At 40.1% G+C, this 14,773-nt stretch overlaps 1 protein-coding gene across 1 annotated transcript; it reads left to right on the top strand.

The window, feature by feature from the left end:
* Positions 1–660: 660 nt before the first annotated feature.
* On the top strand, positions 661–14,017 carry LOC147462978 (cytochrome P450 704B1-like). Its single transcript, XM_086486518.1, has 7 exons — positions 661–866; positions 8,413–8,855; positions 10,598–10,813; positions 11,087–11,377; positions 11,884–12,297; positions 12,671–12,871; positions 13,514–14,017. The coding sequence occupies exons 2-7, from the start codon at positions 8,544–8,546 to the stop codon at positions 13,709–13,711; spliced, it is 1,632 nt and encodes a 543-aa protein (XP_086342644.1). The 5' UTR covers positions 661–866; positions 8,413–8,543; the 3' UTR covers positions 13,712–14,017.
* The last annotated feature ends 756 nt before the right edge of the window (positions 14,018–14,773 follow it).

Here is a 14,773-nt window from a genome sequence, read left to right as displayed (position 1 = left end):
TAAGCTATATTTAGGCAAAAATTAGAAAGGCTACCTTTCAGTATTCTATCCTTCTTTCGAAGGGTAAAAATATTTTTGCCCTTCATTGAAAGATAAAAGTGCCTCCGAAAGCGTCGAAGCCTTCAAAAATTAGGCATGCCTCAAAGAAGTCTTGTTGGATTTAACCTTGGTCCCCCCCTTCCCCCCCGCCCCCCCTTTTTTGTGGGGGGCACTAAGGTCCTAAGATTGAAATGTAGTTAGTTGGAAAAGACTAAGCGTTTTAATCAAATAATATTCTATCCTTCTTTCGAAGGGTAAAAATATTTTTGCCCTTCATTGAAAGATAAAAGTGTCTCCAAAGGCGTCGAAGCCTTCAAAAATTAGGCATGCCTCAAAGAAGTCTTGTTGGGTTTAGCCTTGGTCCCCCCCCCCCCCCCCCCCCCCCCCCCCCCCCCCTCTTTTGTGGGGGCACTAAAGTCCTAAGGTTGAAAAAAACGCAATGCAAATGATGGGGAAGCATGAACAATAACAATAAATAGCACCGCATTATGAACAATGATATGCATTATGCAACCATTTGGTGACCCAACGTGGGGCCCATGTAGTTAGTTGGAAAAGACTAAGCGTTTTAATCAGATAGGTTCACATTAGAGGAGATGAACTACTTTGGGTCTTGGTGAGCTACCATACAGAGACAACTGAAGCATGAGATTGTGTAGGTTTCTCTCTATATTATCATATAAACAACGTTTAACTGTGGGCTTACGATTACAAGAGCTCGCGCTTCTCCTCCTCCTCCTCCTCCGCCGCCTGTGAACTCGTAAGAGTGCCTTTGTTGTCCACGCGCAGACCCAGCAGAGCGCTTCTGAGAGGATGACAACTCCCAGGTACTACTCGTTGAGAGATTTTGAGAGAGAGAGAGAGAGAGAGGGGGAATAAGTCTTGAACTCAGGATGTTCTAGAGAGAGCCGCAGAGTTCCCAAAGATGTATAGCACGAGTTTTGAGCTCAAGACCTCTTTGTCAAATGCTTTGTATGCGTTCCTGGCACTTTGACCTTTTCGCAAATTAAATGCTTGCTCATAGCTTACTGATAAAAAGTAGTAATCTAAAATCTTTGGCAAGCCTTGTTGCCTCTTGGAACAGCACAATAAATAAATTATCAAATCCGTTCTTTGGATGTCTCTTTTAAATTTCACTTCTATGCCTAAAATTATCAAAGTTTTGCCAACGTTTTTTTCTCCTTTATCATGTCATTAATTAATATCAATTTTAGTAGGTCGTTATGAGTTGTTAGGTTATTCTTCTACACAATTTAGAACGTTTGTCCATATCTGTCTCATAAAGAATTCCATAAATGCCTTCGTGAATGCATCCACTACCTTTTACATTCATAATCTCTCTATCTTAATATTTCAAGACATAATCATTATGTATTTTGTGTAAATAAAACATGACCTTCAACCAATCACAAAATAATGCTATCACACCTTTTACATTCATAATCTCTCTACCTTAATATTTCAAGACATATTAAGGTAGAGAGATTATGAATGTAAAAGGTGGTGGATGCATTCACGAAGGATCATAGAAAGAAATAATTATGGCATATGCTTTTCCATCAACATAGAGTGTGTATTAACTTTGTGATGTTTACATAAAATTGCTTTTGGCTTTGTATAGCAAGTCTTAGAGGAGAAGAGAGTTAGACATACATTTGAAATACTATTATTTCTTACGCTAAATGGACTTTGTGTATTAACATAGATTATGTATAATAACTCGGAGCATTGGTTTAGGACTACTTGTGTCTTGTTGTCAGCAAAGGATATGCTTAGGATAAGGAAAAATCTTGGTTATCGATAACTAAAAGATCTCAAAAGAACATAATAATGGACCTTATGTATCAAGGATAGAGGGGCGAGTGGGTTGGCCTAATAGCCAATGTAATTATGGTCCTTGGATGATGTCATGGCTCAACACGAGCATGACAAGACCTTGCAATTATTTGGGTTGATTAATATAATTCACTCACAATGAGTTTTGCTATTAAAAAAAAAAACCATAGATTGTGTAATAACTTCGTATTGTTTATATCTAATGTAATAAAATTGCTTTTGTTTTGACTTTTTAAAGTAAGCTTTGGAGGAGAAGAGAGTTGGGTATACACTTAAATTTTATTATTTCAATCTTATTATTTCTTACACTAAATGGATCTACTTTTTCATTTTAACAATTGGAATTTTCTTTTGTTTAGTTTGTCAATGGGTGCCTTTCATTTTATTGGATTGTGATGTTCACATTTGGTATAGTAATATTGTTTTAGGAAGAAATTCACATGGAATGCTCAAATTGTGATGTTCATATCATGTGTAATTATATTGTTTTTTATGTATATGAATAGTCACCATTTTTTATTTTGCTATGTTCGATTGGAGGCAAGTCTCGTGATTTGAAAGCTTGTGTTATAGGATAACCATCATCTAACCTACTTCTAATGCTCCTTGCACTACTTCTTGCCACGGGGTGTACGGTAGTGCAAGGAACATTATCGAGGAGGGAGTGGCGGCCAAGGTACTGTGTGTGCGCGCGCGTGCATGCTTTATTTCCAGCCCTCGCCATCGCCCTTCAGCGTCCCTCTCTCCCAATTGCTTTGGCTGGCTCTCTCTCTCTCTCTCTCTCTCTCTCTCTCTCTCTCTCTCTCTCTCTCTCTCTCTCCGTTGTCTATGTCACCTGCTTGAATTGGCACTCCTACACGTCCTCGGGAGCTGCCCTTTCACCAACCCCTTAAGCTGTCGGTGTTGTTGCACGTCCCCATAGTTGTAGAGCAGCCCTTGGAGCTACCGATCGTCGCACATAAGCCCTCCCCCCAATGGCTCTATATGGTTTGTGATTATATTAGAGAGAGATAGAGAGAGAGAGAGAGTGTGTGTGTGTGTGTGGCATTAATAGCTGAGATAAGCATAGCCTTCAAGACCAAAGCATAGGTGATTTCATCTGGAGAGATGCCCTCACTTCATATGCACTGAAAACAGTCCAATGTAACTATGATTTCTCAAGGCATACTCTCTACATTTTTTGATGAGTCAATACAATATAGCTCACATTTGTGGGAATGGACAAAAAGGAAAGTTAGTTCTTACCTTTCCTCTATCTCCCCTCAAGTGTTTGCCTACACAAAGAAATTTTGCATTTCAAGAAAAAACAAGACTCGATGATTTGTTCTTTCTTTCTAAAACTGTTATGCTCATGAGGGTGTCTTATTGGCATCTATCTCTGGCTATTGTAACTCCATTAGATGCAATCATAACAAATTCTAATTTTTGTGAAGGTTCTTGAGGAATTAGATGTATACTCTATTGCCCCGTACACTCGTACAATAAATAAATAAAATATAGACTTTCAACTTTAGTTTTTGTTTTGCAATGTTCTTGAAGGAAAGCTAATTAACAATTTTTGGACAACATCAAACAATAGTAACATCAGGTTATTGAAAGCGACTTTACACAACAAACTAGCAATGACATTTTTCAAGTGTGATTTATCAATTTCATCTATGACAGACCTTGTGATTTTATCACTTGCTACTACGAATATATTGTTTGCATGAAAAAATCACAATTTTAAGTGAAAAATTATAAATAAATACATGATTGCACAAATATATCTATGTATTTGGTTTGAATTTGTTGAAAAGTCAATTGTTATGCATAAACATACCATTTACGTGGATTGAAGAAGCATCACAGAAGATTAAAGGCATCTTAGGATGCTATTTTTGCTAAACATATCATAACTTGAGTTCCTTATATGAGGAATTTGAGGCAGACAAAACCATACATCCCCATTGCATATGCAGTGATGAAACAAAAAGTACTTGCCATGCCATGGTTATGTAAGTATAATCCAAACAAGTTTCAAAAATACAAATAAAGACTCTTTATAGAGATGCATAACAAAAATCTTTTCACAGTTTATACTCCAAATACTTTTTCCATCTTGTAATTTATGGTACAATCTAAATAAGGTTCAAAGGATATTATACTCTTTGCATAGAAAAACTAAATGAAAAGTTTTTTTGTTTTCTTTTCTAAATGCTCATTTGAGCTTGGCGATGGAACTTGCATCAATTGCAACCAACAAATTGAGACCATATCCCACCTCATTGCTACCATGAGTGCATTAAGAGAGCCTTAGTACAATAACACAAGCTCATAGAATGACTTAAGTTTTAGGCACAAAGTTAGGGTTTCATGCTTTTTCTTGTGTTACTATACTTATGATAGCTTGTTTAAAAGATCATTACAAACTCCATTTGTTTGAAGTAGGATTCATTTCCATGTACATGTGTTGATTTTTGTAGCTTGTATTTTGAAGACAGATTTAGGTCCCTCTAGCTCTATCATCAAGGTTGGGGTTTATACATATCTTTTTGTAATGGTATTAAGAAGGTGTCTTATGTATTGCATGCTATCTTACAATACAATATGAGATTCTTTGAAAGATATTATATAAAGATGAAATTCTATTATTCTTCTAAAGGGATATTTCTTTTATATAAACAGCCAAGTACACTTGAAGTGTCTTTTATATAATATTGTTTTGGAAAGAAATATTAAAACATATTTGCAATATGAAGCACACTTTCATATATATTTAATTGTTTTCCTTTAAAAGTGTAGCATGAGTATTAATAAGTTGAAGTTAAATAGGAGTTGATTGTTCAAATTGGAGGTGATGCATCTAACTATTGGAAATTCTAGTGTAAACATGGTATTTTATAGTCTCTTTCTTCTTGATTAATAAAATCATTATCAAGAGAATAATCACATTTATCTGTATTGAGGGATTTGTAAATCATGAAAGTTTATTTTTTCTTGGCTTAAATAGTAAAATTTTGCACTTATCTAGTCTTTGACATACAATGGAGTTACCTCTCCTCCTTATCAGTTCCATGCATAACATGTTGCGTCAAACTTATTGATTATGTCCATGTCATAATCAGCATTATGACCATGTTGCATCAAACTTGTTGATTATGACCATGTCAATGAATTATATCCTAAAAATATTTTCCATTTAGCCTTAGCATCATAGAACATGACGCATGAAAGAGATCTCCATTGAGTCTCGCAAAAAAATGTAACGCATTTTCTTTTCAATAAAAAAAATGACACTTAAGTGTCCTATTATTGTATAGGACTAGTGTTACGAAGATAATGCCTTCACATAATTTCAAAGTAGAGCTATAATTCACTCAATATGCCATCTCCACAGCTATAGTCCTATGAAATTCCCTATTACATGCAAAGGATGCCCTGAAAACCATTCAAGGCTAGAGGTATCCTTTTCAATAGCGCTTGAGAGATCTGATAGCTAGCTTATCAACTACAAAGGAATGTTGGCCTCCTACAAGTAGTGGCCTTAATGGAGAAGTGAGTTAGGTGTACATTTAAGTTTCTCAATGTGTTTTCGGTATTTATGGGATTACCTTTTACATGTGAAGCATTAAAAGCTTCATTTGTTTTGGGAGAACCATGTAAATCGTCAACTTGTTTATCTCCTTGCGTAGGAAACTCACTAGTGCCTATGAGGGAGCTCTCTTAAGGCCCTTGTCACACATGGTCACTTGCCCCCTTTGCTTTTGTAGGTCGGTGTGGCATTTCATGTCACATTGGGCCTTTTAGTAAACATGTCTGGGTTCCCTTTTAGGAGTGGCATGTAGCCAAATGGTTGCATCTCTTTAGTCAATGTCGGTTGGTAGTGCTCAAAGCCTGTCAATGCACTTCACATGCTCAATTTCCAAAGGTTGGCCAAGTTCATGAAAAGATGGCCAACCGTGCTAGGGCGCCTCTCTACAAACTCGAGCCCAACTTTCACTTTTCTCTCGCTGCGGTGTGCCTGTCCGAGTGTGACACGCGCCCAACCTCGCATGGACAAGTGTCAGCTTTCAAGGGCAGGTGGGAGATTTGGAAGTTGGAAGTTGGAATGTTGTTTCTAGAAAGCCTAAAAAGGTAGTAAAAGGCCCTTGGATTGTAAAGAGGTCAAAACTAGTTTGGAGGCGGGATTTCACTAATAACTAAATTTGGTGGGGGGGTTCTGGACCACTCTAAAATGGAGGTGGGGACCTGTGGTGTATAAGACTAGTGTTACGAAGATAATGCCTTCACATAATTTCAAAGTAGAGCTATAATTCACTCAATCTGCCATCTCCATAGCTATAGTCCTATGAAATTCCCTATTACATGCAAAGGATGCCCTGAAAATACCATTCAAGGCTAGAGGTATCCTTTTCAATAGCGCTTGAGAGATCTGATAGCTAGCTTATCAACTACAAAGGAATGTTGGCCTCCTACAAGTAGTGGCCTTAATGGAGAAGTGAGTTAGGTGTACATTTAAGTTTCTCAATGTGTTTTCAGTATTTAGGGGATTACCTTTTACATATGAAGCATTGAAAGCTTCATTTGTTTTGGGAGAACCATGTAAATCATCAACTTGTTTGTCTCCTTGCGTAGGAAACTCACTAGTGCTCAAATTTTTTTTTTTTCCAACAACTTGGCAAACCTACATATGAGAAACTTTGGAGGTGGATTGACTAAATATGAAGGTTACACTAAATTTTTGTACACAGCAGTCTGTCCCTGTATGAGCCTGGTAAACTCTCATTGTTGGATGGCCCTCCAACAATGGAAGGCCCTTCTAATTTTCTCGGTACCTAGGCACACTACAGGGGAGTGCTCTAGGCTCTCCATGTTGGAGGCCCTTTGTTGTATGAAGGACAATCTAAAAAGGAGGCCACACCCAATAGGCTTAAGTAGATACTGCACTATAATGAAACTTTTAGAGATTTTTTGCATAGCAGTGAACCAATCAAAAGGTGATGTTTTGGTGTGGGTGGTGGTTGAAGCCCCCCGCAACGAAGTTGCTACAAAAAATAGTAGAATGATTACCTCCAGGCTCTAGTGCTTGAGAGTAGATGGGGCTGCTGTTTAGGCTTTCAAGGATCCTTCATATGCGCCTCTAGCGGGCCTATGAGGGAGCTCTCTTAAGGCCCTTGTCACACGGGGTCACTTGCCCCCTTTGCTTTTGTAGGTCGGTGTGGCATTTCATGTCACATTGGGCCTTTTAGTAAACATGTCCGGGTTCCCTTTTAGGAGTGGCATGTAGCCAAATGGTTGCATCTCTATAGTCAATGTCGATTGGTAGTGCTCAAAGCCTATCAATGCACTTAACACGCTCAATTTCCGAAGGTTGGCCAAGGTCATGAAAAGATGGCCAATAGTGCTAGGGCGCCTCTCTACAAAATCTAGCCCAACTTTCACTTTTCTCTCGTTGCGGTGTGCCTGTCCGAGTGTGACACGGGCCTAACCTTGCATGGACAAGTGTCAGCTTTCAAGGGCAGGTGGGAGATTTGGGAAGTTGGAACTTGGAATGTTGTTTCTAGAAAGCTTAAAAAGGTGGTAAAAGGCCCCTGGATTCTAAAGAGGCGGGATTTCACTAATAACTAAATTTGGTGGGGGTTCTGCACCACTCTAAAATGGACGTGGAACCTGGTGGGTACCATATTTAGCGCGGTACGAATTTACGAAAGAAGAAGGTTGATGAGAGACGCCTCGCCATTACTGCGCTCCAGCGGCTACTCACTGCAAGCCAAGCAAACCACATTCAATGTTCCCCTTCTCGGAGCCCTGCACTGGCCCCTGCTGCTCTCTAGCGGCCCGACCCTCTCTCTCTCTCTCTCTCTCTCTCTGCCGCAGCCCGCTTGCGAAATCGCGGGCTCTCTTCGCTGCGCTGCTCCTCTGTTCTCTCCTGTTCGATTCTCTCTCTCTCTCTCTCTGTGATGTAGTTTGTCACGTTCTCTCTTCGCGGTGGAGCTGCTTTCTCTCACCTACCCTTTCTCCCGCACGTAGCGAGTTCTCGTAGCGCCGGCCCACTCACGCTTTCATCCTCTCTCAAGCCTATCGGCCCTATCCACTCTCTCACACACACACACTCTCTCTCTCTTTCTTCCCGGCCCCCTGTCTCTGTCTAGTAGCTATAACTTCTGTCTCACCCCGGAAGTTCTATTTCAACTAACCCTTGGATTTTTGCAGCTGGAAATTACAAGCTGTAGGTAGAGTGCATGACTTCGCTCACTATTGATGAGCTCAGAACTACATTTCTCGCAAGGCTAAGAAGCCTAATTTGTCATGTACTGGCACAAATGGTTTGGACTCTGGTAGGGTTCTTTTAAGCTGTAGGTTGGTTAGGCACAGAAGAAATCCATAGAGCTCGGAGCGCCGCAGGCCTGCGAGAGCGAGAGTTGCGAATGCGAATGCACCTTCGTCTTCCACATCCAGATAGTGATGATGGCAGCTCATGAGAATGGCATTTGTCCAAGAGTGCCCTGTACCCCGCACAGACCTCACTCTCTCAAGGTGTGTTTATGTGTGCAGATAATCAAAGGGATCTGGTCTTTTCAGTACCTCACAGGTGCGTAGGGCGCAACAACAGAAGAGGTTACTGTCACTATTTGGCCCCTGCTGCATAGCAGCTGCGTTGCCGTGTTTCCGCGGACAAACCTGCCATGGAGTTCTTGGGAAGGACACTCTCTGTTACATGGATAGATGGGCTCCTACCATTGTTTCTGTTTGGACTCTCTTGGTTAATTCTGCACAGGTACTTTCAAAGAAACTACAAAGGGCCCAAGTCCTGGCCCTTGATTGGTTGCATTTTCGAGCAGGCTCGCAACTTTGATGTGCTTCACGATTGGCTTTTCGCGTACTCCAAGAAAATTTTGACCTTCTCTGTGCCCATGATGTCGATCAACAACACATTCACTTTCGATCCTGCCAATGTGGAGTACATACTGAAGTCCAACTTTCGCAATTATCCTAAGGTTAGCTACTCTTTCACTCTTTCTAATTGCTTACATGCTGAACTGTTAAAATCTAAAGTAATAAAAGATGTTAAGGTATCTTTTGAGGTCCTACTTGATTGCAGATTAGTGTTTTGGTGAAATTTCTTTTATTACTTGCTTGGTTTATATAGCTCCTTAGAAAGGCATGCACTATGGAGGGAAGAGTGACTTAATTCTCACAAATGCTGTCTTGCTAGTCAGGATGAATCTAGTCATGTAGGCTCCAATCCCCCATTGATCTTCGGCTGGACCATAAATTTGATAAGCACATGGTAGGGTTATAACCGATCGACTCTGTCGCTTTCAATTCAGGATAGAAGCCAGACTCATTGAGTCTCTGCTCATAGTGTTGTGAAGGGGGTTCCATCTGAAAAAAAGTGCTTTGTGAAGGTAAAATTGTCTCAGTATAGGGTGCAACAGCCCGATTGACTACATATGTGTTGAGGGTTTTTTGCTTTCTTTAATAGGATGTTCCTGGGCTTTGATTTAGCTGTTAATAAACTATAGTGCAGTATATCCTGAATTTCTCAGTCAGGAGTGTTAATTGCTTTGATTGGGAGTTCTTTAATATTGTAGAGGTAAAGTGATGATTGAAATGTAAAGGATTAGGGGTTGGGTTTCAAGCCTCGTCTACCAAAGATGTTTGTTAGTTTTAACAATTGTAGAGGTCTTGCTCACATCCATTGTCTTATCATAGGTATAGAAATTAGCTACTATTTTTGAAGTTTCACGAGACTTTTTTGAGTGTAGATATCAAGGTCTTCACCTGTGCTGAATGCACCCTTGGGCTTCAAAAGAAGGCCAATTTTAAGTGCAGTATGTTAAAGACTGACAAGTCACTATCTGGCATGAAAAGTGTGCTATCTTGCACTTGTGAGATTATCTTGGTAATATGGTCGAGTCGATTATTGGTCTAAAGTGGAGCCATAAAAGACATTAAAGTGAAAATGAAACTCGAACCCTACTGGCGGATCTTTGAAACCCTTTATGCATACGCATGTTTTTGTGGAGAATATGTATTGATTGTTCTTTATGGATGTTCTTAAATACAATCACCAACAACACCTTTTGCACAGAACAATCACATAATTAGCTCCTAACCATCCCTTGGACATTTCTCATGTAGTGAGGCCTTTTGTTCAAGGCATTCACAACCATCTCGTGGACATTTCTCATGTAGTAGGTCGTTTACTTTGTTCAAGGCATTCATGTCTGACCTGAAATATAGAGTTCTACAGCTCACCTACAATCATAGTTTTTTCAAATCCCAACCAAACGTCCGACGCAGATGATTTTTGGAAGTATGAAACAAGTGGACCCCTGGGCCATTTCAAGAGTGACCAATTTCTGAGCATTTTAGAAATGTTTTGTAGCATTCAGTCTGAATCATCCATTGAGCATTGCAGGCAGGAAGCTTTTTCGTGCAATATGACGTTATGCACTAGAATGAACCAATTTTTGAAACCCAATAGGATCGAGTTTGAAACCCCGTTCTGAAATCCAGTTTTTTTCAAATGTCTAGTTATCATTTCAAACGAGTTTGAATGCAACCTATGCTACATTGATAGTAATCTGAAGTGCCAGGACCATGTCTGCCCCCCCTATGAAGTTGCTCACTTCTTTTTGATTAATTAGAAAATTCGACAAAAGTATGTTGTAGTGGATATGCTCAAGTAGATGCTACTCATTCTCATATCACTTTTGTGTCTATGGTGTATCAGGGGAGGCTCATACATGAGCGCTTTGTGGATGTGCTTGGTGATGGAATTTTTAATGTGGATGGGGAGAAGTGGCTCCGACAGCGAAAAGTTGCCATCTTAGAGTTCTCTTCCGGGAAGCTCCGGGATTACAGCACCCATGCTTATCGTACACATGCCCTCAAGCTTGTCAATGTTTTGCAGGAAGCTGCAACAAACAACCATGTAGTGGACATGCAGGTAAGGAGAAGATTGTATGTTGTATTTCGGTATGGGAAGGGCTTTAGGGCTTGGAATGAACAGAAAAATGCATAGGGAGAGGAGACATGTCAGAAAATTTATTTGACAAAATTTCCTACATTTTACTTGACCTGAATGGACTTGAACAAGCCTTGCTATAAGCCACAAAGAACAGGAAAAATTAGGATGATATGTCTCTGAAGAGCCAAAATTATTTGTAAATTCTTGATGTTTAAAGCTTCAGTAAGACTAACTTACAACATCTATGCGCAGGACTTGTTCATGCGGCTCACACTTGACTCCATATGCAATATTGGTTTTGGAATCGGTTTGGGAAGTTTGTCTCCTGAACTTCCTGAGGTGCCTTTCATGAAAGCTTTTGATGACTCAAACAAGCTCATCATCAGACGTTATGTGGATTACACCTGGAAAATTAAACGAGCTCTTAATATAGGCGGTGAGGCCAAGCTCCGAAAATGTGTGGAGACTGTTGATGGATTTATTTATGATGTCATTAACACCCGACGGATGGAATCAAAGGCCTCTCAAGATCGTGAAGAAGAGGTACTACCCTCAAATTTCCTCTTGCTTTTCGTATTGTGATGCATTTAAAGGCGGGTTCTTCAATTTGTAGTTGTCTGTAAGGCACGCTTATAAAGTGAGCAAAGTACTGGGATGTGATTGTTGATCTTCTCAAAATTTAGCAATGAAAATGGACATGTGTAGAGGCTGGCTTGGGACCAATGTGGTTGGTTTTCTGAGTAGAGGGAAAATCATTACCTCTGCTCTCCCAAGATTCCAGGGATATAACCCCATTTGCCATCATTTCTATTGAATTATACTCGGTTTAACATACATACATCCTTCTCTTTTCATATGCTCTTTTCCCCCCTTAAGAGCATATGAAACTCATTAATGGAAAATCATTACCTCTGCTCTCCCAAGATTCCAGGGATATAACCCCATTTGCCATCATTTCTATTGAATTATACTCGGTTTAACATACATACATCCTTCTCTTTTCATATGCTCTTTTCCATTGTGATAAGCTCTCTCTGCTCGCTTTGCAGCTACAAAAGGAAGATCTCCTATCTCGGTTCATGTCCCTGAGAAACGAGGATGGATTGCCTTACAGCGACAAGCAACTGAGAGATATAGTGGTCAATTTTATCATTGCAGGAAGAGATACGACTGCACTTACTCTGTCTTGGCTCTTCTCTATGTTGTGCAAGAGCCCTAGAGTAATGGACAACATTGTGGCAGAGGCAGATAATGTGCTAAAGGAGCTGAAGGCATCAGGTGAAAGCGGCCACTCTCATTGCAATGGCGCCATGGGCAATGGCTTTCATGGTTCAGCAGAATCCAGCATTCAGAATGACATGTACAAGTATGCGCAACTACTGAACTACCAAGCCCTCAACCGGATGCATTATTTGCATGCAGCGATAACGGAGGCTTTACGCCTATATCCAGCTGTTCCTCTGGTAGGTCCTGAACCTCCATAGCTGATGAATGCCTCCTATCTTTTCTGTTTTGACTGCAATTTCTGATTGCTCACTAAATGGCTTATCTAGTTCACGGGGATTCTCTGAGGATTACCGTATGGTGACATGTGAGTGTAAGAAACAGGGGCTATTTAAGGGAGGGAAGGTGCATTTTACGAAGAATGGTCCTGTATGTAGGGGTTAAAAAGGGGCATTTGGTGCATGTAGGTGAGGTTCCATTATCATTACTTGTAAAGCCCCCAGGTTCTAGAGCCACAGACACACATGTTTGTGTATGCATCACATTGTGAAGTATAGTACAAGGGACAATGATAACTGAATAATTGAAGCATGTGCTTTACACTGATGCCAGGAGTCGAAAATGGCTGTTTGTGATGATACATTCCCTGATGGCACCAAGATCAAGGCTGGAAACTTTGTCAGTTATTCTCCGTATGCAATGGGACGGTTAGAAGCTCTGTGGGGAGCAGATGCCCAGGAGTTCAAACCTGAGAGATGGCTTAAAGATGGAGTCTTCCAACCTCAGTCACCATTCAAGCTCACAGCTTTCCAGGTAAGAAAAGCAATGCCAGATTTGATTTACCCAAGTAGAGTGCTTTGATAGTCTTGCCACGTGGCACAAATCGACAAGCTTTATCAAACGGTTCCCAAGAGGCCTTAAGCAGGCCAAATATACTGTGTAGCTGTGCATCATTACATTTAACATGTAGTAGAGTCTTACATACACATATGAACCAAATCTCAAACATCAAAAGTTGATATGATAGGTGCCACCCGCAAACACATTGAGTTAAGACCGGGGGTTTTACTAATTATGCTTTTGAACATATTTTGAGCCTTAGACAATGTGATAGGAAACTTTTTTCTCTCTATTCCTTGTAAGAGGGCATTAACTAAGCATATATCTTATGTATGTAGGCCAGTTTAAGTTGTAGTCGACATTTGTTTTCTTATTTCTGTATAGAGGGGTGGTCACACACACTCTTTTTCATCCTCTTCTGTAGGCTATTGTGACTGTTCACCTTGTTTCAATGTATAAACTGATGCTATGCGTGCTACCCCAATTTCAGAATGGCCTCTCAAGAACGCAATTTTTACTCCTTTTTCTGCATTATCATCATGTTCATTTGTTTGTTTCTTTTTCATGTAGAGCTATGCTGGGTTTTGTTGATCTAATGGCTATTTTTGGATGTAGGCTGGACCAAGAATCTGCCTCGGCAAGGACTCAGCATACCTTCAAATGAAGATGACAACAATTCTACTTCTGAAATTCTTCTCTTTCAAGATGGTGGAAGGCCAGTCATTGAAGTATAGCATGATGGTTGTCCTATACATGGCTCATGGTCTTAAAAGCTTGGTGTCCTTGAGGCAACAAGACCATGTGCCATGTTAGTAACGATATCCATCCCCTCATTCTTTAGATGTTAATATCATATGATATGATTTTTTAAAGAGAAGTAAGAGAATAAGTGATGATCAACAATTGTGTCATTAGCTCATGAGCCCCTTTTGTTTTGAAATGTATATACTACACCCTTAGTAGGCCTATACAGTAAATGGGGTAACCGTCCTTGGTCTTGTCGTGGCTTGCGATGGCGGGGATGGATGTGTGGCAATGCCTGGAATGCTTACTGAGTTTTCAAAAGAGAACTTCACCAATGATCTAATTTAATAATTTAAAGCAAGCGCCTTCATGTTATGCTGTTTTTTGTGTGCATTGCCTTGTATTTTGAGTATTTTATCTGAGATTCACTATTTTTGTCGGTGTTTACACATGAGAGAGAGAGAGAGAGAGAGAGACAGAGGGAGATTGATTTTCCTCTTTCATCACATGCATCACATGCCCCTATTAAATGCCGGTGCTGGGACATTGAAAGGGAAGCTAAGGTTGTTTTTGTCCTTTGATGCAAGACTTATACTACTGTACATCACCAAAGGTCAGACAGTTTGTGAGTTTGTCTCCCTCCCTCCCTCTCTCTCTCTCTCTCTCTCTCTCTCTGGAAAGATGGGGTGTATGATCTTGCAAGCTCCTTTGCACTTTTCCGAGTACGAGATCAATCAAGCTAAAGGGGTGTGGTTATTTCCATGCTTTTACACTCTTTAAAACTAATGTCCTACCTTTCTCTCTTTAACCGTTAGTGCAAAGTGCCCCATTTAAGGTGCTAGTTGTACCTTAAAGCTCTCCCAAAAAAAAAAAAAAAAAACGCCCCTTGGTAACCCACACAAATATAACTGAATTGCAAGATATTACATGCATATAATTTTCACATCTCTAGGAATAGAAGAATCAATCTATTGCAAGTCATGGAAAAACCTAATGACAGTTGACATTGTGAAGGAGATTCAAAGGAACATGACCCAAGCAAAACATAGCATTGCCACCTATCCGAGAAAAGTTACGAGAGGATTGACCATTACATATTGCATTACATATTGACCATCACATATTCCAAAA

The sequence above is a fragment of the Adiantum capillus-veneris genome, chromosome 2 (assembly GCF_014529385.1).
Source record: "Adiantum capillus-veneris isolate H3 chromosome 2, ASM1452938v2, whole genome shotgun sequence".
Classification (NCBI taxonomy): Eukaryota; Viridiplantae; Streptophyta; class Polypodiopsida; order Polypodiales; family Pteridaceae; genus Adiantum; species Adiantum capillus-veneris.
This window is presented reverse-complemented; position numbering and strand designations above follow the sequence as displayed.